The sequence below is a fragment of the Ambystoma mexicanum genome, chromosome 14 (assembly GCF_040938575.1).
Source record: "Ambystoma mexicanum isolate Mex_15411 chromosome 14, UKY_AmexF1_1, whole genome shotgun sequence".
NCBI classification, from domain to species: Eukaryota; Metazoa; Chordata; class Amphibia; order Caudata; family Ambystomatidae; genus Ambystoma; species Ambystoma mexicanum.
Window position 1 is genome coordinate 443,246,846 of NC_090940.1, and position 25,253 is coordinate 443,272,098.

At 44.5% G+C, this 25,253-nt stretch overlaps 1 protein-coding gene across 1 annotated transcript in view; it reads left to right on the forward strand.

The window, feature by feature from the left end:
* The window catches only part of HGSNAT (heparan-alpha-glucosaminide N-acetyltransferase), a 2,225,524-nt gene that overhangs the window by 560,388 nt on the left and 1,639,883 nt on the right, over positions 1-25,253 (forward strand). Inside the window, exon 5 of the mRNA XM_069637664.1 lies at positions 14,339-14,408. Coding sequence (XP_069493765.1) covers positions 14,339-14,408 — 70 coding nt within the window. The remainder of the gene's footprint in view (positions 1-14,338; positions 14,409-25,253) is intronic.

Consider the following 25,253-nt stretch of genomic DNA (forward strand, 5'->3'; position numbering starts at 1 on the left):
GGGTGAGCTCGCTACAGTGGACACTGATATGTTCCTGCTGCCTCTCTTGGGGGGGCCCTTTTACAGATCTGCATGCCCTCACTTAGAGTTCCCCAAGTGTCGCTGCAATTCACCTCCACCTATTGTCCTATTCGGCTTTCCACATTGCCCTGTTGCCGGGGTCCCACCTCCATGCTTCCGAGGCCGTCATCTGGTATAGCATGTTCAGGGTTACCGGAAAATCAAGATTTTCCTTCAGTCTTTACTTTCCGAATGGTTGTTCATAATAGTTTTGCTCTGCAGAAGCTAGTGAAGCTTCAACTAGTGTTTTTGGTCCAGTGCCGGCTAGTAGGATCTTTAATTCAGCCTCAGACCTTGTCAACCGGATTGGAGCTCACGCCCCTGTTTCTACCTTGGGGTACACACATTACGTCCACTTTCTGGGATTTTATGATGCCCCGAATACTTCTCTCTTGGGTTTGTGTCTGTCTCAGCTGGTGTAGGACTCACCAGGATGTTGCATTTGTCCTCCCGACTATACTCTCACCTCAGGGCTGTTCTAGAGGCCACCTCTCCTAGGTTCTTCTTTTAGCTTAATTTTGGCTGCTGATCCGCTCTTCTACCCCAGTGTAGGAGCACCTTCCTGTCCCAGGCCTTTATTTCCCTTTCCTTCTCTCCAGGACTTATTCTTTCTCCCCTGCATGAGGTCTTTGGCACCCTACATCAGTTGTTTACTCATCTCCCCCTCTTCTCTGTCTCTCCTTCTCACTTATTCATTTCACTCTCTTCTCTGAAGTTCCTCCATAATCAAACAAAACTAGGTGAACAGGGTCAGTCCTACCAATCCACTTGATCCCACTGGTCTACTTCATAAAATATGATAGACAGACTTTTCTTGATTTCACAAATTATTTTTTAGTCAAAGAAAAAATACATAGTTGTCTTCCTTTTAAGCACAACACAGAATAACCCATTTGATACAAACATACAGACAACAATTGATACTGTAACAAACACTCCAAGAAAGTTGGCTTGGATTTCAATACATATGCTCTAAACAATAAATGTCCTACTATCTTCCTACTATCACGTCAAAGCGCAACAGGGGTCATAACAAAGACATCAAGACAATACAAAGTATTATATTGCATAATCATGAAGAGTGTGAGTTCTTGGGTACTAACTCGAGAAGTAGGAGTCTACACAATGGTGTTTCGGCCCCGTTGGGCTATGGTATGGGCCATTCTTGTGCAGGCCTTCATCAGGACGGGTTGACTGGGACATCTGAGTGTCCTATGTGTGCACTGCCTAAAAGAGTAGATGTGGCAGTATGAGTGATTGGGTACGTGGAATAGGTAGGAAGAGCATCATATTGCTTATTTATTAACATTCAATGTGTTATTGTATCAACCCGTGTCTGAAAAGTGACTCGGCACGGATTGAAAAAGGGTGGTCACCCTGAATGGCTTGGGTATCCACTGGTGGACATTAAAGGTCCGAGGAGTAGTCCATTCTGTAAGAAAGGACTTGCATCAGAGACAAGGTGCACAGTGTTCAAAGTACCGAGCACATTAATATTCAATGTCTCAGATCCAGTTACATGCTTGCTGCTTACCTGTGCAGCCGTGGCATAAGCGTTAGTCTGGTCTCACAGTTAGATTTACTTGTGGCCTGTGAAGAAGCAGGCGAGAATCAGGCTAATATATGGCAGGCAAACAAAGGGGGGTCTGGGAATCTCTCTACCAGCACGAACACAGCCCAATGACCTGTTCTTGGGTGGATAACCCCTGGGAGAGACTCTCCCAAGTCTTTAGCTCACTGTCCTTTTCACAGAGAAGAAATTTCCCCGCATATCAGCCTTTGTCCTGCCCAGGGGCAGTCCAGCGCCGAAATGCTAGGCAATTCTCCTCTGAACAAGAGTACCATCAGTAACCCCATACACGTGTTTCAGCCTTGTTGGGCATCATCAGTGAGGTGAAACTGTTGCCTCTCTAAGAACAGTGAGCAAGGGGTCCACGTCTGGATTGCCCTGTTAACTTAGGGTGAAACCCAAAGTTAATGTATGCAAACAAAGGGGGGTCTGGGACCCCTTGCTCACTGTTCTTAGAGAGGCAACAGTTTCACCTCACTGATGATGCCCAACAAGGCTGAAACACGTGTATGGGGTTACTGATGGTACTCTTGTTCAGAGGAGAATTGCCTAGCATTTCGGTGCTGGACTGCCCCTGGGCAGGACAAAGGCTGATATGCGGGGAAATTTCTTCTCTGTGAAAAGGACAGTGAGCTAAAGACTTGGTAGAGTCTCTCCCAGGGGTTATTCACCCAAGAACAGGTCATTGGGCTGTGTTCGTGCTGGTAGAGAGATTCCCAGACCCCCCTTTGTCTGCATACATTAACTTTGGGTTTCACCCTAAGTTAACAGGGCAATCCAGACGTGGACCCCTTGCTCACTGTTCTTAGAGAGGCAACAGTTTCACCTCACTGATGATGCCCAACAAGGCTGAAACACGTGTATGGGGTTACTGATGGTACTCTTGTTCAGAGGAGAATTGCCTAGCATTTCGGCGCTGGACTGCCCCTGGGCAGGACAAAGGCTGATATGCGGGGAAATTTCTTCTCTGTGAAAAGGACAGTGAGCTAAAGACTTGGTAGAGTCTCTCCCAGGGGTTATCACCCAAGAATAGGTCATTGGGCTGTGTTCGTGCTGGTAGAGAGATTCCCAGACCCCCCTTTGTTTGCATACATTATACTTTGGGTTTCACCCTAAGTTAACAGGGCAATCCAGACGTGGACCCCTTGCTCACTGTTCTTAGAGAGGCAACAGCTTCACCTCACTGATGATGCCCAACAAGGCTGAAACACGTGTATGGGGTTACTGATGGTACTCTTGTTCAGAGGAGAATTGCCTAGCATTTCGGCGCTGGACTGCCCCTGGGCAGGACAAAGGCTGATATGCGGGGAAATTTCTTCTCTGTGAAAAGGACAGTGAGCTAAAGACTTGGTAGAGTCTCTCCCAGGGGTTATTCACCCAAGAACAGGTCATTGGGCTGTGTTCGTGCTGGTAGAGAGATTCCCAGACCCCCCTTTGTTTGCTAATATATGGCAGGCATAGCCTATAGTTGGGTTTTGCGGCGTATACTGTATATAGCTACAAAAAAGTATTTTTACCTTGTGCCAAAGGAATGTTGGTTTTAGGTGTGGACGCCTCTGAGACTAATGCTGGATGTCGCCGTGCTAGAAGTGCTTGCTGGCGATCAGTGCGGTATCTCGCAGAATGAGCCGAGCAAAGCCTTGGTCTGTTTGAACCTGCACGGAGCGATAGGGGAGAAAGAACCCTTAAAGTCGTGCATGGGATGTGTACTAACTCTACATCGGACCGCGCAAAGCGGTCCTGTAGAGGAGCGATTACCTGTTCGGGCAGAATGAATCCAAGTAGGGCAGCCGCAAGACAACTCTGGAAAAATGGACGCCGTCACCATGGCTACCATCATTTAAATACTGGAGTCCATTTTGTCACTGTCTACGGGGCAACTTGACCATCAAACTAGTACGGTCATAATGTGGAGCACTACATGTCAATACAATTAATTATGATAAATGTACGCACCAACTCTTGAATAGTAAAATGTTTAAACTGTGTTGTTTGGAGGGGTTGTCATAGCAACGGCCAGGTCATGATCCGCGTGTCGCTTCTCTCTAAGATGCTTATCTAGATTTTATTGCCTCACTTCCTTGTTCGCGTGGTGCACCGAAAAATGCTATTTGATTTGTATAATGTCATCCCGTCCGCCGTCGCGCAGGGTGAAATTAAACATGCTGTCAAAATTGAGATTTTGCACAGGACGGTACGTTTCTATGCTGGTGGGCCGCCTGAGGATGTAGATCGGGTGCCTCAAAATGAAAAAACTAGCATTCTAGGGTAGATGTTGCAAAATGCCAAAGTCACCCAGTCAAGTAGCACAAACACAGTATTGGACAAAAATATGGATACCGGCACAGCGATCATGCATGTGTCAGGGAATAAACCAGTGGTATCGACAACACAAATAGGTCGGCCTGACAATAAAGTACATATGCATAGGAAAATATATATGCAAATCCCAACAACACATGTTCACATATACATTATTGCGCTCCCATGTGAAGCAAAAATCAGTGAGTAGTGGGGCGAGATATCTACTATTTTTGGTTACAATTATTGATAATCTCATACACAGAGTACAAGTGCATGTCATCCTAGTGTGCTAGCGAGAACAGTATTTATTCTCGGAAACTGTTGGTAAGATGTCATTAACTGTAGGAGTACTTCTACTGTGCCCGCGAGGGGAATAGCGCACCAAAGAGTGTGTTAAACTATGTGGCTGCATGTAGGCTCGGCCCCTGCTGGTAGTGTGTGTGTGAAGGAGCTAAAGCCATCATTAAGTCACCTGTGGGGTGTCACATGAAGGATTTCCACTCTACTGAAACGTTAAGGCCCTCCTTTACGGTGTTCAACTTGTGGACCTACCTTTGTTCTACTTGAGTGAGTGTCCTATTAATGTCACCACCCCTCACTGTGGGTTTTAGTTTTTGCAAAACAAACTATTTGATGTCCATGTCGCTAAGCTGTTTCAGAACAAAATGGTCTACTAGTGGTTTGTCCGGCATTCTGTTTCTGATGCATGAACAATGCTTGGAGAGCCTCATCTTGATGGCCCCTATGGTCTTCCCTACGTAGAGTAGCCCACAGGGGCATTCGATTATGTAGATCACTAATTTGCTGGTGCAATTAGTGTGATCTCGTAGGGTCCACTTGATGTTCTTGTATTCAAAGTCTTGTTTCTGTGCTGTGAAGTTGCAGGCTAAGCATTGTCCGCACTTGTAGTGGCCCTGTACTGGAGGTAGATTCCACAGTGTGTTGATGGGTGATGAAGGTTGTACAAACGTGTGAACTAGTGACTCCTTTAGGTTCTTGTTCTTCTTGAAGGCAAAACAAGGTTTTTTGTCTAGCGTTCCGGGATGCTTCACTAGATGCCAGTGTTTCTTGATAGAAACCCGGGTTTTCACGGATAACCCCAAATTTACCAAAATACCCAAAACGTCAGCGGTGTGGGTAACAAAATTAGCCAAGATTGGTTGATTCTGGTGATTGACACCGCTGATGAAGAATGCAAGAAGCAAGGCGCTGAACTACAAGATCTTGAGAAAAAATTCTTAGAAGACCAAACAATACAAGAAGCTAAAGACAAGCTTGAGAAACTAGAAATCGAGTTTGAGAAGTTCAAGAATATTACCATCGACAGGAAGGTACAGAGGTTCAAAAAAGACCTTCAGAACTACACCGAAGAAAATACCTACCCATATCTTTGCCCCACATACTACACAGATATACAACCGGGGCAAGGATATAACAGAAGGAATAGAGGAGTCACCTTCTCAGGCACATCTTCCGGCAGCGGGAGTGACCCTAACCTAGCAGGAACATCGGGACCACCTCCACAGCACCCTTTTTTTCACAGCAGCGGACAGCGGGGACACCCGAAAAGGAGATCTGCACTATCAAGACCCCAGATGAGAACCCGCCAGTGGTACTCGAACCATGGACAAGCGACCAGATACCCATCTTCAATTTATCCAAACACCTAGTAACACTGGCGGAACAGAGACTCCTAGAAAAAGGCTTATCCTTTGTACCTGCAACGAGAGCTAAACCTTTTGACACAGAGCTAGAACTGAGAAGATTTTTTAGAAATATGCGGTTGAAACACTTCTTCCTGAACAACGGACTACAGATTCCTCCACAGTCCAAGACAGACCACGCGACCGAGAGAACATCACCGGCCTGAAACCGAAATCCACATTCTGCCCTCCTCCACACACTATCCCGCGCGAGATGGAGACCTTTGAGAAATTGGACATGAGAACAGTGATGGCTGGCTTCGAAAACAAATAATTACTACCCCGAGAAGCTAGAAACAGAATAAAGAAATGCACTAAGGTCACTGCAAGGAGACAAATCTACCATCATCAAGCCGGCAGATAAAGGTGGTGGCATCGTCTTAATGGACGTCACAGACTATGATGATGTCTACATCTGCTCAGAGACCACCAAGCATATAAGATCTTGAACCACGACCCCACCAAACATCTACAGGAGGAGATCAAGAGTCTAACTCAACATGCCTCTGAAGAAGGGTGGATATGCGAGGACGAACGCCGGTCAAGTGGCACAGCGAGTAGAGCGCTCGCTTTGACATCAGTGCAGAGCCAGCGAATGCAGGTTCGAATCCCGGCAGCGCCAAACTCAGCGTTTCATCCTTCTGAGGTCGATCACCACACACCGTGGGTAATAATAAGCAGCGATCAGATACCTGAGGGTTCGTAGCGCTATATAAATGCCAAATTATTATTATTATTATTATTATTATTATATTTCTGAACAAACTGCACCCACGGATACCGGCATTCTACATCCTGCTTAAGGTGCACAAAAACGCCACTAGACCTCCTGGGAGACCTATTGTCTACGCATGCGATTCTCTACTCGAACCTCTATCTTTATACACTGACTGGTTCTTAAGACCATTCGTCAATCAAATGCCATCTTATCTTAAGGACACCACCAGCACCATCCTCATACTCGACGGAATCGAGATGCAAGATGATCTTATACTGGTTACAATGGACGCCGAGGCACTTTATACCTCCATAACACAGCAGGAAGGCCTCGAGGCTCTTAAGATGTTCCAGGAACAGAGAGAGGACACCCACTCAATGCCGATGAATTTCATTCTTGAATGCGTCTGACTATCGATGTCAAAGAACGTTTTCCTCTTTAAGAGCCAGATATATAAGCAGACAAAAGGGGTCAGCATGCGGGCCACTTTGCCCCAGACGTCGCCAATTTATACATGGCCAAATACGAAACCAACAACATCTACTCAATCGATAACCCATACCGTGGCAATATTACATCCTGGACGCGTTATATAGACGACATCTTCCTGATCTGGAAAGGAACCTCAGTGGATCTACTACCATTTTTTAAACCAACGCAACCAACACATCAACCTCACGATACAGTGGGATCACAATAGCATCAACTTCTTGGATCTCCAAATGTACAGGTCGGGTGACCGCCTACTGACAGAGTTATACAGAAAACCAACAGACAGGAACAGTCTGCTTCACTTCAACAGCTACCATCCCGATGGACTTAAGTACAACTTACCCTACGGCCAATTTTTGCACCTTAGGATAAACTGTACTGAAGCTGGAAAATTCCAGTCGCATGCCTGGGAACTACAGAAGAGGTTGTCCAGTAGAGGGTATCCATGCAGAGCCATTAAGGATGCCAAAAAGAGCAGCCAACACCAGCAGGGATTTGTGCCTTGAAACCAGAACCAAGAGCGACCTAAACCGCATTGTGTGCGTGACAACATTCAGTCCCCTAAGTGACCTGATCCAGAAGTCTCCCGGAACGCTAGACAAAAAACCTTTTTGCCTTCAAGAAGAACAAGAACCTAAAGGAGCCACTAGTTCACACGTTTGTAGAACCTTCAACACCCATCAGCACACTGTGGAATCAACCTCCAGTACAGGGCCACTACAAGTGCAGGCAATGCTTAGCCTGCAACTTCACAGCACAGAAACAAGTCTTCGAATACAAGGACATCAAGTGGACCCTACGAGATCACACTAATTGCAACAGCAAATTAGTGATCTACAAAATTGAATGCCCCTGTGGGCTACTCTACGTAGGGAAGAGCATAGGGGCCATCAAGATGAGGCTCTCCAAGCATTGTTCATGCATCAGAAACAGATGCCGGACAAACCACTAGTAGACCCTTTTGTTCTGAAACAGCTTAGCGACATGGACATCAAATGGTTTGTTTTGCAAAAACTAAAACCCACAGTGAGGTGTAGCGGCATTAACAGGACACTCATTCAACTAGAACAAAGGTGGGTCCACAAGTTGAACACTGTAAAGGAGGGCCTTAACGTTTCAGTAGAGTGGAAATCCTTCATGTGACACCCCACAGGTGACTTAATGATGGCTTTGGCTCCTTCACACACACTATCAGCAGGGGCCTGCCTACATGCAGCCACATAGTTTAACACACTCTTTGGTATGGTATTCCCCTGAAAGGCACAGTAAAAGTAATCCTACAGTTTATGAAATCTTACCAACAGTGTCCGAGAATAAATACTGTTCTCGCTAGCACACTAGGATGACATGCACTTGTACTCTCTGTATGAGATTATCAATATTTGTAACGAAAAATAGCAGATATCTCGCCCCACTAACTGATATTTGCTTCACATGGAAGCGCAATAATGTATATGTGAACATTTGTTATTGGGATTTGCATATATATATATATGTGTGTGTGTATATGTGTGTATATATATATATATATATATATACATACATACATACACACACATATATACACGTTATTATGCATATGTTCTTTATTGTCAAACTGACCTATTTGTGTTGTCGATACCACTGGTTTATTCCCTGACACATGCATTATCGCTGTGCCGGTATCCATATTTTTGTCCGATACTATGTTTGTGCTACTTGACTGGGTGACTTTGGCATTTTGCAACATCTGCCCCAGAATGCTAGTTTTTTTAGTTTTGAGGCACCCGATCTACATCCTCAGGTGGCCCACCAGCTTAGAAACATACTGTCCTGTGCAAAATCTCAATTTTTACAGCATGTTTAATTCACCCTGCGAGACGGCGGAAGGGATGACATTATACAAATCAGGTTGCATCTTATGGGTGCACCATGCGAACGAGGGAATGAGGCAATAAAATCTAGATAAGCAGCTTAGAGAGAAGCGATGCACGGATCATGACCTGGCCGTTGCTATGGCAACCCCTCCAAACAACACGGTTTAATCATTTTACTATTCGAGAGTCGGTGCGTACATGCACCATAATTAATTGTATTGACATATAGTGCTCCACATTATGCCTGTACTAGTTAGATGGTCAAGCTGTCCCATGGACAGTGACATAATGGACTCCAGTATTTAAATGATGGTAGCCATGGTGACGGCGTCCATTTTTCGAGAGTTGTCTCCCGGCTGCCCTACTTGGATTAATTACGCCCAAACAGGTAATCGCTTCACTACAGGACTGCTTTGCGCGGTCTGATGTAGAGTTAGTACACATCCCATGCACGACTTTAAGGGTTCTTTCTCCCCTATCGCTCCCTGCAGCTTCAAACAGACCAGGACCTCGCTCGGCTCGTTCTGCGAGATACTGCACTGATCGCCAGCAAGCAGTTCTTGCACGGCGCCATCCAACCTTAGTCTCAGAGGCGACTGCACCTAAAACCAACATTCCTTTGGCACAAGGTAAAAATACTTTTTTGTAGCTATATATAGTATAAGCCGCAAAACCCAACTATGGCTATACCTGCCATATATTAGCCTGATTCTCGCCCGCTTCTTCACAGGCCACAAGTATATCCAACTGTGAGACCAGACTAACGCTTATGCCACGGCTGCACAGGTAAGCATCAAGCATATAACTGGATCTGAGACATTGCATATTCATGTGCCCGGTACTTTAAACACTGCACCTTGTCTCTGATGCAAGTCCTTTCTTACAGAATGGACTACTCCTCGCACCTTTAATGTCCCCCAGTGGATACCGAAGTCATTCAGGCTGACCACTCTTTGTCAATCTGTGCCGAGTCATTTTTCAGACACGGTAAGATACAATAACACATTGAATGTCGATAAATATGCAATATGACACTCTTCCTACCTATTCCACGTACCCAATCACTCATACTGCCATATCTACTCTTTTAGGCAGTGCACACATAGGACACTCAGTTGTCCCAGTCAACCTGCCCTGATGAAGGCCCACACAGGAATGGCCCATACCATAGCCCAACGGGGCCGAAACACCATTGTGTAGACTCCTTATTCTCAAGTTACACTGCCCAAGAACTCACACTGTTCATGATTATGCAATATAATACTTTGTATTGTCTCAATGTCTTTGTTATGACCCCTGTTGCGCTTTGACATGACAGTAGGAAATGTATTGTTTAGAGCATATGTATTGAAATCCAAGCCAACTTTCTTGGAGTGTTTGTTACAATATCAATTGTGTCTGTATTTTTGTATCAAATGGGTTCTTCTGTGTTGTGCTTAAAAGGAAGACAACTGTCTTTTTTTCTTTGACTAAAAAATCATTTGTGAAATCAGGAAAAGGCTGTCTCGCATATTTTATGAAGTAGACCAGTGGGATCAAGTGGATTGGTAGGAGTGACCCTGTTCACCTAGTTTTGTTTGATTATCGAGCCCTCCTGGGCAGAAGAGGGTCCCAACCAGGAGCTCTTTGTAGTGATAATCTGATGTTCCTCCTACGCCTTCTTCTTCGTTTTTCCATGTTTCTCTCCTGTCCCTCTCGCTCTCCTTTCATTCTGTCTGATTTCTTTACCATTCCTACCCTCAGACCTCTGTGTTCTTTGTCCCCATCCTCCTCAACTTGATCTCTGATTTGACCGCTCTCTTCGCCTCTCTCTCTGCTCACCTTCCACTGACTATTAATAACACTGCTTCCTCTCTGGTTGACTCTTTTTATTCTCCAACCAGGCTTGTAACTGGTCTCGAGTGAGATGTGTGGCTGCTGAGCTGTATGTGATTCAGCTGTGGTCTTGTTGATTGGGGCATACTTGGGAGTACTATCATTTCCCCATGTGAGATGGCTTGTGTCGAGGTCCATCCCATGCTTCGTGCCTCAAAGCTACATAGTGGAAATCTGCCATCTTGAAGTTGGGCATTGCTAGCCTTCTGACTCGATGGAATCATGTTCTGGTCTTATGTAGAATTCCAATGGTAGTAGGAGCTCTATCCGGGACTAGTGAACACTCCTTGGATATGCTGTGGGATAGGTTCCTGGCATCTCCCACAAGCTGCGTTTGTGAACCTGGTTCCAACTGCTACATGTATGACAACATGCAGCTCATAGAGCTGCCAAGATCACTGACCTGCAGGCAGGATTCCCAGAAGTCAGCAGGCTTCTATCTAGACTTAGATTATCATTTCTGTTCCTAAGTGCGGGTCTGGGAACACCATCTGATATGTGACCAACATGTCTAGGGATAAGATGTGGTTCCTGTGGTATCTTGCATGTGCACCTGTGGGGCCAGCATTTCAGAGTGGACGGTAGTCCAAGTCTCCAGGGTATCCTCTTCATCATCCCCTAGCATCTCTCGTGTGACCTTGTCACAATATATAGATGACAACATCCTGCTAAGAGCATATACATATTCGATATTTGGCTGGTCTGGCCTAACGAAGGGCAGGATTAACTGAGATAATACATTGAAGTTTCTTCTTGCCAGGTCCACTGTAAAATACCTGGGATTTTGCATTGGAAATGGCTAATACAATTTGAACAGAAAAAGTTGCTTCAGTCCAAAAGGTGCCTTGGCTAACCAATATAAAGGAGCGGCAAGCCTTTTTTGGCCTGGTTGAGTATTACAGGAGGTTAATTCTGAAATGATGGAGAATTTCAGATCCCCTTACCAATAAGCCCAGATCAGACCATCCTTCCCGATTGATCTGGAGTCAGTAAAAAAATAGAAGCTTTACAATCGAAACAACTTTTTTAGTCACCCTCTATTCATCATGCTATACTTAACCCAACTATTCATATTGCAAACTGATGCTTCCAAAGTGGGACTGGGAACCCAGGTCAGAAGCACCCCAACCTATATATCAGCCTGGAACATTTTCCTCATGGGGAAAACTATGCCATCATACAACTGGACTGCTTGACTACAGTGTGGACTGTAGAGACCTTCCAATATTATCTTACAAGCAGAAATTCTGCCTGATCACAGGCCAAGCCCCTTAAAATTGTTTAGCGCAGAATAAAATAATCAATGGATTATGCGCTGTTTCTTGAGCCTCTGCCTTCAGGTATTCTGGGTTGAACAGAGAAGCAGTTTCAGTCCAATTGAGATTTATTGAAGCATGTCAGTAATCTAGGTCCAAAGTCACTAGAGGAAATGAGCAGGCAAAAGGAGAGGAGGTTTGTGAAGAAGTCACATTCGGAAAGCCCAGAGATGGGAGGGTCTGAGGAGCTCTGGCGCCACGGAAAGCCACATTTTACAAGATGCAACCCCTGGAGGTGGTATTTTGCAGATGCCTCAGTGCTCACCCAGTCCATCCTTGGGCACCTCGTTGGATGTGCCACAATTACACTTACATAGAAAGAGCTCTAATGCCACGCAGAAGGACATGTAGTGCTAGAGAAATAAGCCAGGTTACTCTATACTGCCATACAGTAAGCAAGCAGGTTTCTTGGGAAGATACCCAGAAATAATCGCCCCCTGAAAAACTTTTGTAAATGTTCATGTACAGAGGGGAAATTGTAGGAAGTGCTGAGCCCAGACCATGGAAACACACTCAGAGTAGGTCATTGCAACAAATGCACTTCAGGTGCACAAGCCCCATTCTGGATTGCAGAGCAGAGCCAGGTGAAAAATACACATCAACAAGGGAAGCAGACAAATAGGGTCTGTACAAAGATGCTGCCTGTAAGCAAGCACATTTCCCTTCAGCATTTTCTGCAAAGATGCTGGGTCTCTTGGCCACCATGACACCACTGACTATTCCTAAAATGACATAGGGCCTCATTAGAAGTATGGCGGTAAGGCAACAACTGTGCCGGTATTGCTACCGGCACCGTTGCTACCGTAGCGCCATGCTAGGATTGCTGCATGCAGGTGCCCTTGCAGCCACCTGCTCCGACAGGTAGAGACTAAGCTAAGGAAGCCACACTCTAAAGCAGACTACGCTTAGAGGACAGGCTTAGGTGGAAAACCTGGTGGGAGCCACACCCTAAGAAGGAGAACCTTGAAAGTATCCTGCTGGTCCTGTAGCCCAGATACTGGTAGAAGCTGCAAAGCCACCTGGGTCACTTCGATAATGCATTGGCTGAGTTGCTATAATTACTGCAGCCTGAATTTTACATAGGTAGGTGGGAACAATTCTACACAGAACCTAGAGTCATAGTGGAAACTTGGATCTAAAGAATAAAGCACTCCTTGTTCAAGAGGGGAAACTAGAGGTCTTGCCTCTGTAAAACATTGAGACACCCTTCGGGCAGGGCAAGAGGAGTGATGGAACAGGTCTTGCCCCTGTAGGAGATCATCAAGGCTACATAGTCCTAGAAGACTGCTTGACATAGTAATCATTTGCCACGGGCCAAATCAAACACATGTGTAGGGGCACCAAATCTCCTCTGACACTGTGAGGGACCTGAAGGGATGCTCCTCTGGGTGTGCATGCCCATAGAGCTTGTAAAGAAGATTAGGATAAGATAAATGACCTTATCATTCCTCCTTCATCCCACTTATGTCTTGAATATCCCTGTTTGAGTTGGTCCATTTTCAGTCAAGCCTTCTTCCAACCTTTTCCCTTTGAAAGTAAATAAAGGTGTTGAAACATCCCTACATTTTGTGTATTTTGTAACATCCACCCCCATTACACGTGACTTTAAAAGCACCAGATAAGCAATGTTTGTCATGCATACCATTGTCACAATCTGTGATGTCAAAAGCTATGAAAAAAGTAGCAAATCATTTTGACAATATAACTCGGTTATGAATTGGTAGCTCCTATGCCACACAGTAATGTCACACAGTAACTCTTGTTACTACTTTAAGTTTTCTTTGTCAAAAGTATTTTATTAGTTTCAAGTTACAGTAACAAAGCAAAACATAGCATTGCACGTCCCAATGTCAGTATCAAAAACAAAGTAAAAAATAGTGCAATACAACACCACTGTAGAACCCCCCCCACATCCCCACCCTATTGCCCCTTCCACACCACAAACTCAGTCTAGCAACACTGGTGAAGCACAGGGAGTGCCCAGACGAATCAAACCGCTCGTATCTTGTCACCATCTGACTATTCCAGGTCAGACCCTGCCATTTATCAATCCTTGCTATCTGTTTGCAGAATTCCCCCTGCCTGGTTCTGATATGTCAAACAAGTCAGTCGCTCTGAGTCTGAGGACATGTGGTAGATACAAATTCTGATGCAAGGAACGTCATGATCAACTTCCATTTGCTTGTAAATTCCTCCGCCCCTCAGGTCAGCTGCCAGACTTTCGATTACCAGCACTGACTATAGCTTAGCCTACCACAGGTTGATGTGCGGCACCTCGCAATTCCTCCACTTCGCCGATATGACCATCTTTCCCACTGTTGGAAACAAGTTTGTCTCTGCAATAATAATTACTACCATGAATATTTTATTTGAGTAAAATAAAAATATTTAGCAGTGTTTTTATCGAAGCCATAGTAATGGATTTTTTTTTTAACTTTCTGTAGCTATCCTGATTGCGTCCCTTGTTTATCTGGGGATTTTTATTGTATGGCGTTTGGGATACTTCTTGGTGAGGTAAGTGGTAAATCTTTCATGTCAAGCTGAAGTGTCCTAATGTTATGTATGTTTGGTCATGTTGTAGGTAGTTGTATTGACATTTTAATTTTGAATTTAAATTATATTGCCAAAACGTTTTCCAAAGTATGTACTTAGTATGCAAAAGTAGAGGACAACAAAACTAAAATTTGAAACCTAAAATGCAGAAAAGCATATTAACTTTCACGCTTCAAAACACTTAATCTCCTCCCTTATTTTCTCCCGCCTCTTCTACTGCTCCTCTCTCCTCTTCGGACTCCCTATCTCTCACCTGACTCCCCTAGAATCCATCTACCTCTCCTCTATCCATACTGTGTCTTCTTGGCCCTAGAGACTCTATTTCTACCTCACTCTCTCAACTCGGCTGGCATCCCTTCCTCTCACAACTGTAATTTCAATTCCTCTGTCTTGTCTACAAATCTCTCCATGATCTGGACCCCCCCATTATCTCTCTTCCCTTCTTTCATTTTACTCTCCTTCCCGCCCTCTCCGCTCAGCTGATCTCTACCTACTCACTGTTCCCCCAGTCCCATGTGCCTCCTCCTGCTTCCGCTCCTTTCAACTCTTGCCCCCCCTTCACTGGAAGTCCCTACCTCTCTCTATCCGTTCCTCCCCTACCTACTCATCCTTCCGCTCCTCTCTGAAAGCCCTTCTTCTCCACTCCCCCCTTCCCGACCGTTCTCCCCCAAAAAAACCTGCCCCCTTCCCTTCCCTCCTTCCCACTCCTCCCGCTGACCTCAAATCTGACATTGAAACCTCCAGGGGCCCTATGAGATCACCAGGCCCCCCGTCCCATCCCTCCTACCCCCCTTCCTCCCCTCCCACTGGCCTTAAAGAAAAAAGACATTGAAACCTTCCTTACCTACCTCCTTTCCCCTCACCTCCCCCCTCTCTTCCCCTCCTTTCAAGTAAATTGTTCTGCATAATGTATCACTGGTTTGTTTCATGTTTGTAAATATGCTTCTTTCATTATTGTACCTCGTTGTTATACTGTAAAGCACTTTGGATTAAAGCGCTATATAAACTCAATAAACATAAACTTACTGACATACATTTTAACCCTGGTGATCTTCTGACCGCTTGCTCGCGGAGAAAGCAAGTTTCTTAAGAGCAAATATAGCAAAAGTTACCTAATTATCAGGGAGGAGGGGTTCTATTTGACCATTCATCCTATCCGACTTATCTGTGAGCTTTTCTCTGAAAAAGGTCCATCAAAGATTGAATGTAAAAGTTTTGCTAATCTGTTTGTTAAAATAACAGAAAAATTGAATTAGTAATTTATCTGTGATTTTCTTCTTTAATATTCCTTCCATCTTTGTGAATGGGAACTGTGTTTTAAAACAGTGTGTTCCTGATACTTTTTAATTTGCACATTTATTGAGAACAAAATAGAAAAATAATTGTACTTCTTGAATCAGCCTGGTCTTTTCTTAAAGTTTGTACGAAGAACAAGTTGGTGTATATTTGTAAAGGATTTTTTAAAACATTTTTGCAAGTGTTCTTTAACCATCACAATAAATCAATAAAACAATGCATCCAGAATGATTCGACGTCAAAAGATATCTCCACCTTTTTAAACCATTCTTTACTCAAAATTCATCATGCATTAGCTTTTGGAAATTTCAAATAGCTGTTTACAATTGTACTCCTAAGTACTTCAGTTAATGTTAAAACATTCCTGCTTATTGTATATCATTTGATTACGGGTACAGAATAGTCTTTGTGCTTTGTGCACAAACAATTCTAATTCAACTCACAGGATATAACTTAAATCCATGCTGCAAATAAATCTCTTTGACTTAATTATCTGCACTAATTCAGTTTACAGGATAATAAAATAAAATGGCAAACCGTTTTCTGTGTTTTTGTTCTAGCAAAGTATACATAATAATCAAAATAAAATGTAGGCCCTTTCTGTGCCTCTTTTTAAAACTCCTTAATTTAATTCTCTGCTCTAATTGAGTTTACAGGAAAATCAAATAAAATGCAGGCTACTTCTTTGTCTCTTTTTAAAATGTGAATGATAATACTTAGCACTTTGGTGCTTCCAAATAATATCTTCCATAACCATTCCAATGTAGCTGCCATGCATCATCTGGCTCGCTGCTATTCAGCGCTATGCTTTGATCTTCTGTTATCTATACAATTTCTTTGCCAGAATACTACTTGATTGTTTTTCTGAGCCGGCCCCTAATCAGATTTCAGGAGATTTAAATATACTTCAAGTGGGACCTTTATCTCATCAGTGAACGTCGTGCTTTAATTTGCTTATGAAATATATCCCTGCAAGTTGCACCGAGCTTGATAAGAAAACCGGACATCACTTTTTTCTAGGCTATCGTACAGGCTTTTTTCTAGTGTATCAAATAGGCTGCTTTCTGTCACTGCCTATAAACTCTTCCTAATTTACCTTGCATAATGAAAAATCACCCTGTACCTAACTGGACTTATCTATGCCGTGTCCAACTTGCTGAAATTGTTTATTCTGTCTGACCTCTCAATCATTGCTTTGAGCTGAGAGCTAAGGAACATGCTAAAAGAGACATTCCTAAATTCAAATATAAATACAGTGGAATATAAGCATAGACTTTTCACTGTACAATGATAAAAGCTATGTGTCTCTACCTAACAAATTCAATATGCAATCTGTTTATAAGTGCCATAGTGAAGTTCTATATTTTTGCAGTGAAGCGTAATACTCCATTGCTCTAAACACTTCTAGGCTTTATAAAAGTGCTTACTATATAAACCCTACATTTTAAATGGTCCTTGCTAATCTATTCATGTGAAATATATATAAGGTGACACATATATGATTTACTTAATTCTAACCACTGTGGTGGGTCAAAAAAAGGAGTCGGGACTCTTTGATAACATCTTGATTCACTTTTATTCAAATTATACCAAAAAGGTCTATCTTTCCCTATTTTTTGAAAGTTCCCTACCTATCTAAAGTTGTGCTAGAAAGGAACTAAAGGTGCTCATCTGTCGCCAAGTGTCAGGCTCTGCTGGATCTTAATATAATTATATTTTATTTAGGTACTGTGTTTTAGTTGGTCTGGCCTTAAATTATTTATACAGAGTATACAGAGTGTTGAAAACTTCACAACTCAAGGTAGAGGTCTGCAACAAGCTCCTTTATTGGTTGAGGTGTTTGAAAGGCAGACAATGCACGTTCCACACTGCTTTTCATTGTCAGAAGCCAAGCCGAGAGGTCCTGTTTTAGTTAATCTCCAGGATTTAAGGCCTTAAGACTTCTCCTGGGCCTTAGGATTCATTGACTGTGGTTTTTATGGGACATTAAGTCTGGTGGTGAAGAAGATTTACCAGGAACTGCGGTGGAGGAGAATCAGAAGTAAAGCTAAGTGACTATTTATCTACTTTCTTAGTAAAGTTCTGAGGTTAAGTCTTAACTTATACTCTGTGAAAATAGTTTTAAATACTGTTTGGATAAATGTTGGAACTTTAGTAAAGTTGTTGTGTAAGGCTTACAAACTGTAATGAGCGCATGAGATTGAGAGGAATCTGTCAGCATAAAATCTGTGATTTGTGTAGTGCTGGAGAAATTATCTCAAAGTCTCGGTATTCTATGAAGCTTGGTTAGTTAGCTTAACAGAACGTTGTTAGGCGAGACCGTCGGGTAGAATATCGCATCTACTGCACAAAGGTAGATGTGAAGAGCTTCCCTCGCGGTCAGTCGCTGTGGGAAGTCTTCATGCCGCGGTTCAACATTACTTTGAAAAATTGTGTGGCAATGCGGCTTCCAATTCTTTGTTGATTAACATTGAACTGAGCTGAAGGATTAAAGCTCTTAACAAAAACATAGTGCAGCGTGATTTCCAAAAAAAGGGAATAGAACGCTATTTGCTTATGCATGCTCTAAACATTTCTTTTCTTTGAGTGCTACCGCAGGTTTTTTGGCTCTACGTATGCGCATACCGTTAGATGCAGGACACTACGAAGTTCCGATCGCACGCATGCGCATAACGTTGGAGCAGGACACTACGAAGCTCGGATCGCACGCATGCGCCTTATTATCCTGAACAGTGTACATCGTGACTCCAGTCTCACGCAAGCGCTTTTGGAGATAGAAGGAACGCCAGCCTGAAAAGAGCTCTCCTTTCAAATACAGACCCCTTCAAAAGAACGCCTGCATGAGCCAAAAGCACAGGAGAGTTGAGGAACAATATAAATAAAAAAGCAAGACTCATTATTGGAGAGGTGTGCAGATTTTAGAACTCTTAAAGAAGAGCCTAGAATTGATGTATTCTTTATTTTTTCTTTGTTTGGAGATTAGACATTCTAAGTTGACAGGAAGTCATCCAGTTACTAAGTTCCTGTTAAGAGTTAGAAACTTCCCACTTGAAAAATCAGTTTCCTTTTGGAACAAAGAGTTTTAAGTAGGAAAACTCATTTCAGATTGATTTATACTCCTCTAGGCCAGGTGTAGAGGGGAACCAGGTAGGATGAGTTCCCCCACTATAAAGAATGTAGCAAGAGGTTAAAGGTAAGGAGGTTTCAAAGGCTGATGTGTTCTTGCTTTTCTTTTTTCCCTTGCAGATTTGAGAAGGAAAAAATTGAAGGCTGGTGTTTATTATTTTATTCCATTTCCCCTTTCCCTTGGGGGTGTACCTCACTTAGCTGTTCAGTTAGCTCAGGGTGTTACACTCTTGGGGCACTGTTGGGGTTCAGCAGCTTCTGCGGAAACCAGGCCAAAGAACCACCTGATACCAGGAAGTCCCAAAGAAAGAAAAGTCCTCTGTCCGAATCTACTTCTACCTGACCCTACCACTAAGATAACTAACTTACATAAGTCCAGGAGATTGGCTTAATTCCCCTGGAGGGCCAATATCTGGCTGTCTCTTTGCAGCAAAGTCTCTATTTCTTGTGCTGCTTGTCTAGCACAATCTTCTGTAATAGTCTCTGTTTATCTCATGAACTAACTCTTGTAGCTCTTCTACAACAGTCTTTGATTTTGTACTCTCTTTAGTGATGTGTCTGTGACAAGTTTCCTTTTGATACTTTCTCACATTCTTGTTGGAGGTTTTAGACCGCTCATGATCTCTTGATCCAGGTTTTCTCAGCATGGCTGTTGTTTGTCCCCACTTGGTATTTACCCTCTGCTGAGTTCTCTCTTTACAACTATCTTATTCACTTGATATCTTGTCTGTCCTTCTTTATTACAAGATGTTATCCCACAGTTTCTCCTCTTTTCATCTTGGTACTCAGATAGTAATGTCCTTCCTTTATCTGGTCTTTGTTCAGAATCTTCATAGACTTACTACACAGGGTTATTCAGCCTCCACTTTATCAGCTTTACACAGTTCCAATCACACAGGCTTATAATGTGTATGAGGAGCCAGGAATGACACGCAGACACAGAGAAGTCATATTTGTGGTAACAAACTTGCATTAAATGATAAGGGGTTGGAAAGTGCCTCACTGTCCCTACTTCTAAGAGGTGTTTCCCCACCTCACCAAAACTAAGTGTCTGTCTAATGTTAAGATGTCCAACGGAAATCTGCCCTCTATCCGAAGTCCTATCCTTGCCCTCACATTCTAAAGTAACTCTAATGTGCAAATAGGTAATGTCTCTAGTATTGAAAGGTGTACAAGTGTTCAAGTTAGAAAAGAAATTTAAATGTACTCCAACACAAAAGCTCCCAATGGATAGGGTTCACAGTGCCAGGAGATGGCTCCCTTCCCCAGATTGCTGTTCGAGATTTCTCACGACTTCAAAAGGCACAAAAAGTCTTTGGAGATTTCTTGGTTGATAACAAAACACTTTGGGCCTCATTACACGGAAGGCGGTGAGCCATGGCGCTATTAGCGCCATGGCTCATGCCGGTAAAATACCGGCACCGCCTTGGCGGAAAGGGGATTTACTGCCCCATTCCAAGGTTGGTGGGGCGGTAAATCCCCCTTCCGCCATTGCCCTTCCCCATTCCCATTTCTGCCCCATGGGGCTCTATGGGAATGGGGAAGGCGCTAATTACGGCACTGCAATTTTGCGGTGCCGTAATTAGCTCCGAGGTCCCTTAGCGGGTTGGTTTTTAACGCCTGCAAAAAGCAGGCGTTAAAGCACCAACCTGCTAAGGCACCTCGTAGTAAGGCGGTAATGGTTAACGGTCACCGACCGTTACCATTAACGGTGGCCCTTAACCATTACCGCCTTCCGTGTAATGAGGCCCTTTGTATTCCAAAACAGTTTTAGATGCAAGTTCCAACTATAAAGGATACCTGGTATACTCCCCTTGCAGGTTCTTTTCCATTTCAATTTCACTTCATTCACTGCCATGGGTTTACCTGGCGTATTTCTGTGCCAGGGCGACTTTGGGTGGTCTATTTTCTACGATTGCAAACCTTAGCTCTGGCCTGGTATACTCTCCTACCAGGGCTTTCAGCATGGTACACTTTGCACACACTTGCAGACTTGTGGTTTCACATAAGTTCACTAGGTGAAGGGCTCTTTTTCTCTCCCCTTTCACCTCTCTCAGGCTTTGCTTCCCTTGGGTACAGGTCCCAGACTTATAACCGTTATGGTTTTGCAAAATGTCACAAGGCAACGGTTTTCTTCTCTGACCTCTCTCTGTTTTTGCCTCCCTTCGGTGCGGTTCCTAGACTCGCAACTAATATGGCTCTACACATGCTCATGTGATGAGGGGCTTTCTTCTCCTCCCATGACCTCTCTCAGGCTTTGCCTCCCAAAATGATTCTCTTTCATTCCATTCACAATTATTTAGCATACTTCAGAATCGTTGCTGAAGCTCCCCGGTGTGTGTGTCTGTCTGTCTGTCTGTCTGTCTGTCTGTCTCTCTCTCTCTCTCTCTCTCTCGCTTTCTGCAGCACTTTTCAGTTCTCTTGTGGTAAACATGGAGCAGCGTCTCAGTGCTCCAGCTTCAGTTTACGGGTCCACTGTTCTCATTGGCCAGATTCCACGTCCTTTAGCGATTCCTGCTTGGCTGTTGAGCCTCTCTGTGTTCCTGTGGCTGAGACGCTGTTCTTCAGTTCCTGCAGCCGCCGACCAGACTTGCCGTCTTCATCTGGTGTGGTTCCAGTGTGGCAGAGCAGTTGCTGCAGCCTTCCTCCTTCTGCTTTGAGCCAGCTGGCTCCATGGACTTCCCCCACAGTGGCCCCTCAATCGACCTCATGCAAACGCAGCTTCCCCAGGTCGCACTCACGAAGTTCATTCAGGTTCCGCCTCTTAAATCTCTTAAATCTCCCAGCACTTGTCAAGCGCTCGTAACTACTAGAGCGCGTTCTGTAGTTCTCATCATCGTGGATCTGCATTGCTTTCTTCAGCCTCCTCATCTCGGTATTCTTATATAAATGGAAATGTTGGGCTTTCTTAGGTTTTCTTTCTACATGATACTGGAAGAGGTCTTTATCAGGTCTTGTGGACAGTGGGAGGGAACTTTGACAATAAGCCATAAAAGCTTGGGATACAGAGGGAACATCGCTAAAAGGGAAAGGGGGGTATGTGCCTTCATTCAATGATGCCATTTTATCCCCCTGAGTGTCACCTCCCCATGTGGTCCTCCCTCATAGCTGCCCCCAGGGTTAGGATCAGGTAGCAGCTGCCGTACCCGGGCCACATGAGTAGAGGCTATCATCAGATTCATCACATATGTACCTCATGGTGAGTACTGGAACGAGTTTCTCGTCTCAAATTCTGCTGCCCTGGTGGCCTCCCGCTTCTCCCGTTCTGCCTGTTACCTCTCTGTATGTCGGGGAACGTTGCAGACCAAGGCATCTGCTCCAGTGATCCTCTTCGATACTGATTTTCTTATTCCTTGGTTTCGTTGCGCTCCCGTTCTCAGTTTCCCTTCTACCATATACGGAGGTTGACATTGGGAAGCTGTTCACTCTCCCACTTGCCTTCTCTGATGATCTTGGCATGTTTCATCGGGCGTAATGCCAACCATGATATGGATGTGGTGTTGCCACCACCTGACACAGGACTCCCATTTCCTATTTCACAACGGCTCCTCCATTGTTGGGTACGCAGAGCCTCCAGCATCTCACTCTGGCATTCTGTAGCTCTTGGAAAACCGTGTGCTGCACGGCTCATCTCCGTTCCGCCTCTCCAAGGCGTGCTCACGTCAAAGGGCTTCCCTGCATAGGATACTCTGCTTCGCCATGTTCATCCACTCGTCTCAGTTAAGTATGCGTCTCCTCTTAAAGAGACATTCTCCTTTCTGTGAGAAACCTGAGGGCATCTTCACACCTACTGCCCTTGGATTCTCTTCTCAGGTGGCAAGGGAAAGGCCATTAGTTTTGGATCCTGACCCTGGGGGTGGAGATGCAAGGGATGATCACCAGGGTGGAGGATCCATGGGGATTGGGGAGAGGGTGTCTGCAGGTGAGACATGGTATCCCCTTTCCCTTGTGAGAGCAAACCTTAACCCCCCCCTACCTTGATAGGTTGTTGCCAATCACTTCCTTTAATTTCCCCTTAGTCATACCACTCTAATACTGTGATGAGGAAGAAGCGACTAGGAGTTGTACACATTAACATGCAGTTACACCACTCTGGGACTGAGACGAGGAAGAGGACTGGAAACTATTGTGAGAGTCTGGCCTGTCCAGAAAACACCAGTAATTATAGTCAGGCTATTGCACACTAGGGCTTGCACCTGCAACCTGTTAAGGAGCTACAGGTGCATAAAAAATGGAGCCGACTGCAGGGTGACAAGAGACCAGCAGGAGAGAAGCCTGGGCAGGAAGAAGGAAGCCTGATAGGGTTGAAGTCCTGCAGAGAAGAAGGCTGCAGAGGAGGGTCCTGCCTGGAGGCCCGGACACCAGTGTGTGCTGCCAGGAAATTGTGACAGCGGAGCCTTAGTGGGTAATGCAAGGATCAAGGCTGACAGAGTCCTCTCTGTCTGGTTCCCACAGCCAGAGCTGTGGGGTATAGAGGACTCACAGGTGCTGTGCGCCACCGGCAGCATCCGCAAGCTAGATGTGGAGCTACTGGCAACCCACAGTGGGATTCGTAGCAGGTGAACGCTGTTCGCAGACCCACAGACAAGCGTGCGCAGAGCCGAGAAGAGGGAGAGAGACCGCCTGGATTAGCCAGTGAGTGAAATAGAGGGATCACTTGGACCGGGGCGCTCCTGGGGCTATTGCAAGGTATGTACTAATGAATATCGAAGTAAAGAAACGATTTACAAATACTATTGAATACCGAACTGAAGGAAAGCTTTGAGAAACCCATGGGTGAAATGGAAACAGGTGTGAAACACACGTAATGAACATTTTAAAAAGGCAAAGAATGAAACGTTGTGAATTAGGTGAAAAGCAAGTGATGAACATTTATGAAGTTTGTGAAAACGAGGTGGTGGAAGAGAGTGAGCACCACGATGTGAGTTGTGTGGCAGAACACACTGTGGCAGTCAAGAGACTGGCAAGGATAATTTAGAGTGAATACAAACTAAAGCCCAGGCATGATGAGAGAGAAACCTGTTTATGCAAAAACCTAGCATTATCGGTTGTGTGACCTGTAATGGGTGGACCATGCGGTACCACAACTGCGCCTAGACCAAGAATACCCTGTCTGGAAAAGTCAAGGAAATTCCAGATAAAGAATCTTCATTAATAACAAAGATTGCTGAAGTGAATGGGAAAGATAGCAATCTGTATCTACTGAACCTGAAGGATTACAAAGATGACCTGGAACTGGTTGTGAGAATTAAGAGACTTCAACTGTTTGTACATTGGCAAGCTGCAAGAATTATCGCCTTGGGGAAAACTGTTTGTACATTGGCAAGCTGCAAGAATTATCGCCTTGGGGAAAGGAACCGTGAGGCTCTTTGACACTGCTTTGAACTTGAGGAAGAGGCGCTGGAAAGTAAGGCTAGACCTGGGAGAAGCTCAGAAAATATTTAGTAACACTATTTCATTTGTTGCTGACATCCTTACATATGTATAGCTTAGTTTTGAGGGCAAGTATAGGTTTTGGACACAGACAGACTTTTGAGTTGAACTTACTGACTTGGACTATCCTTAGTTTCCTTAGGTAGTGAAATCCCACCTTAGCATAGGCCAAGTTAGGCCTTACACCATCCAGATATTTAAGTTAATAAATACATTTAGTTTGAACTTTGAGTCTGTGTCTTGCTTCATGTAGCCCTTCCAGCCCCTTACCTCGCACTTAGCACGTGCCCCCTCCTTCCCCTGCATCCTCTGCTTTACCCTTGCCCTGTTCACCGGGGTTCCCATGGCACTCACTTTCTCACAGGCTCTGCCGCCCTGATCGACACCCCCCTGCACTTCTCTTTACTGCACTTGCACGATCCGAATGTCACAAGGCCTAGTAAGATCATTTTGTTTTTGTCTTCCCTTTTTCCCCCTACTCTCTTGTCTTGTTTCGCCTTGAAACACAGTGTATGGGTGCTTTATAAATACCCAATAAATAAAATAAATAAACGCCTTCACATTTCCTTCTCCGGGCTGGTTGGTTCCAGCATTACCTTCAGCCAAATATGCATATGTTACATTAGGCTTCGTTGCAGATAGCCTCATGTATGCTACTATGCTGTGTGGATTAGGGAGTTCTTCGCAGGAACGGGAGTCCTTGTCCCTTAAGGGGTAGTCTCTCCCAGTAACTTCCCACATGCTCAGACCCCTAGGGAGGTTCTTGTGGAGCAGGCTCACATCCGTAGTCTTGAAGGGTGAGGCTCCCCCTTGAGGAGAAAGAAAGAATACCTTAGATTCATCACACCACCCAGGTTCATACTCTCCCATTTCATAGTATTGACTGATCTCTTTACATAACCATAATGCCTTGACAGGAAGCATTGAGTGACATTCTGACCAGGTTGTGAA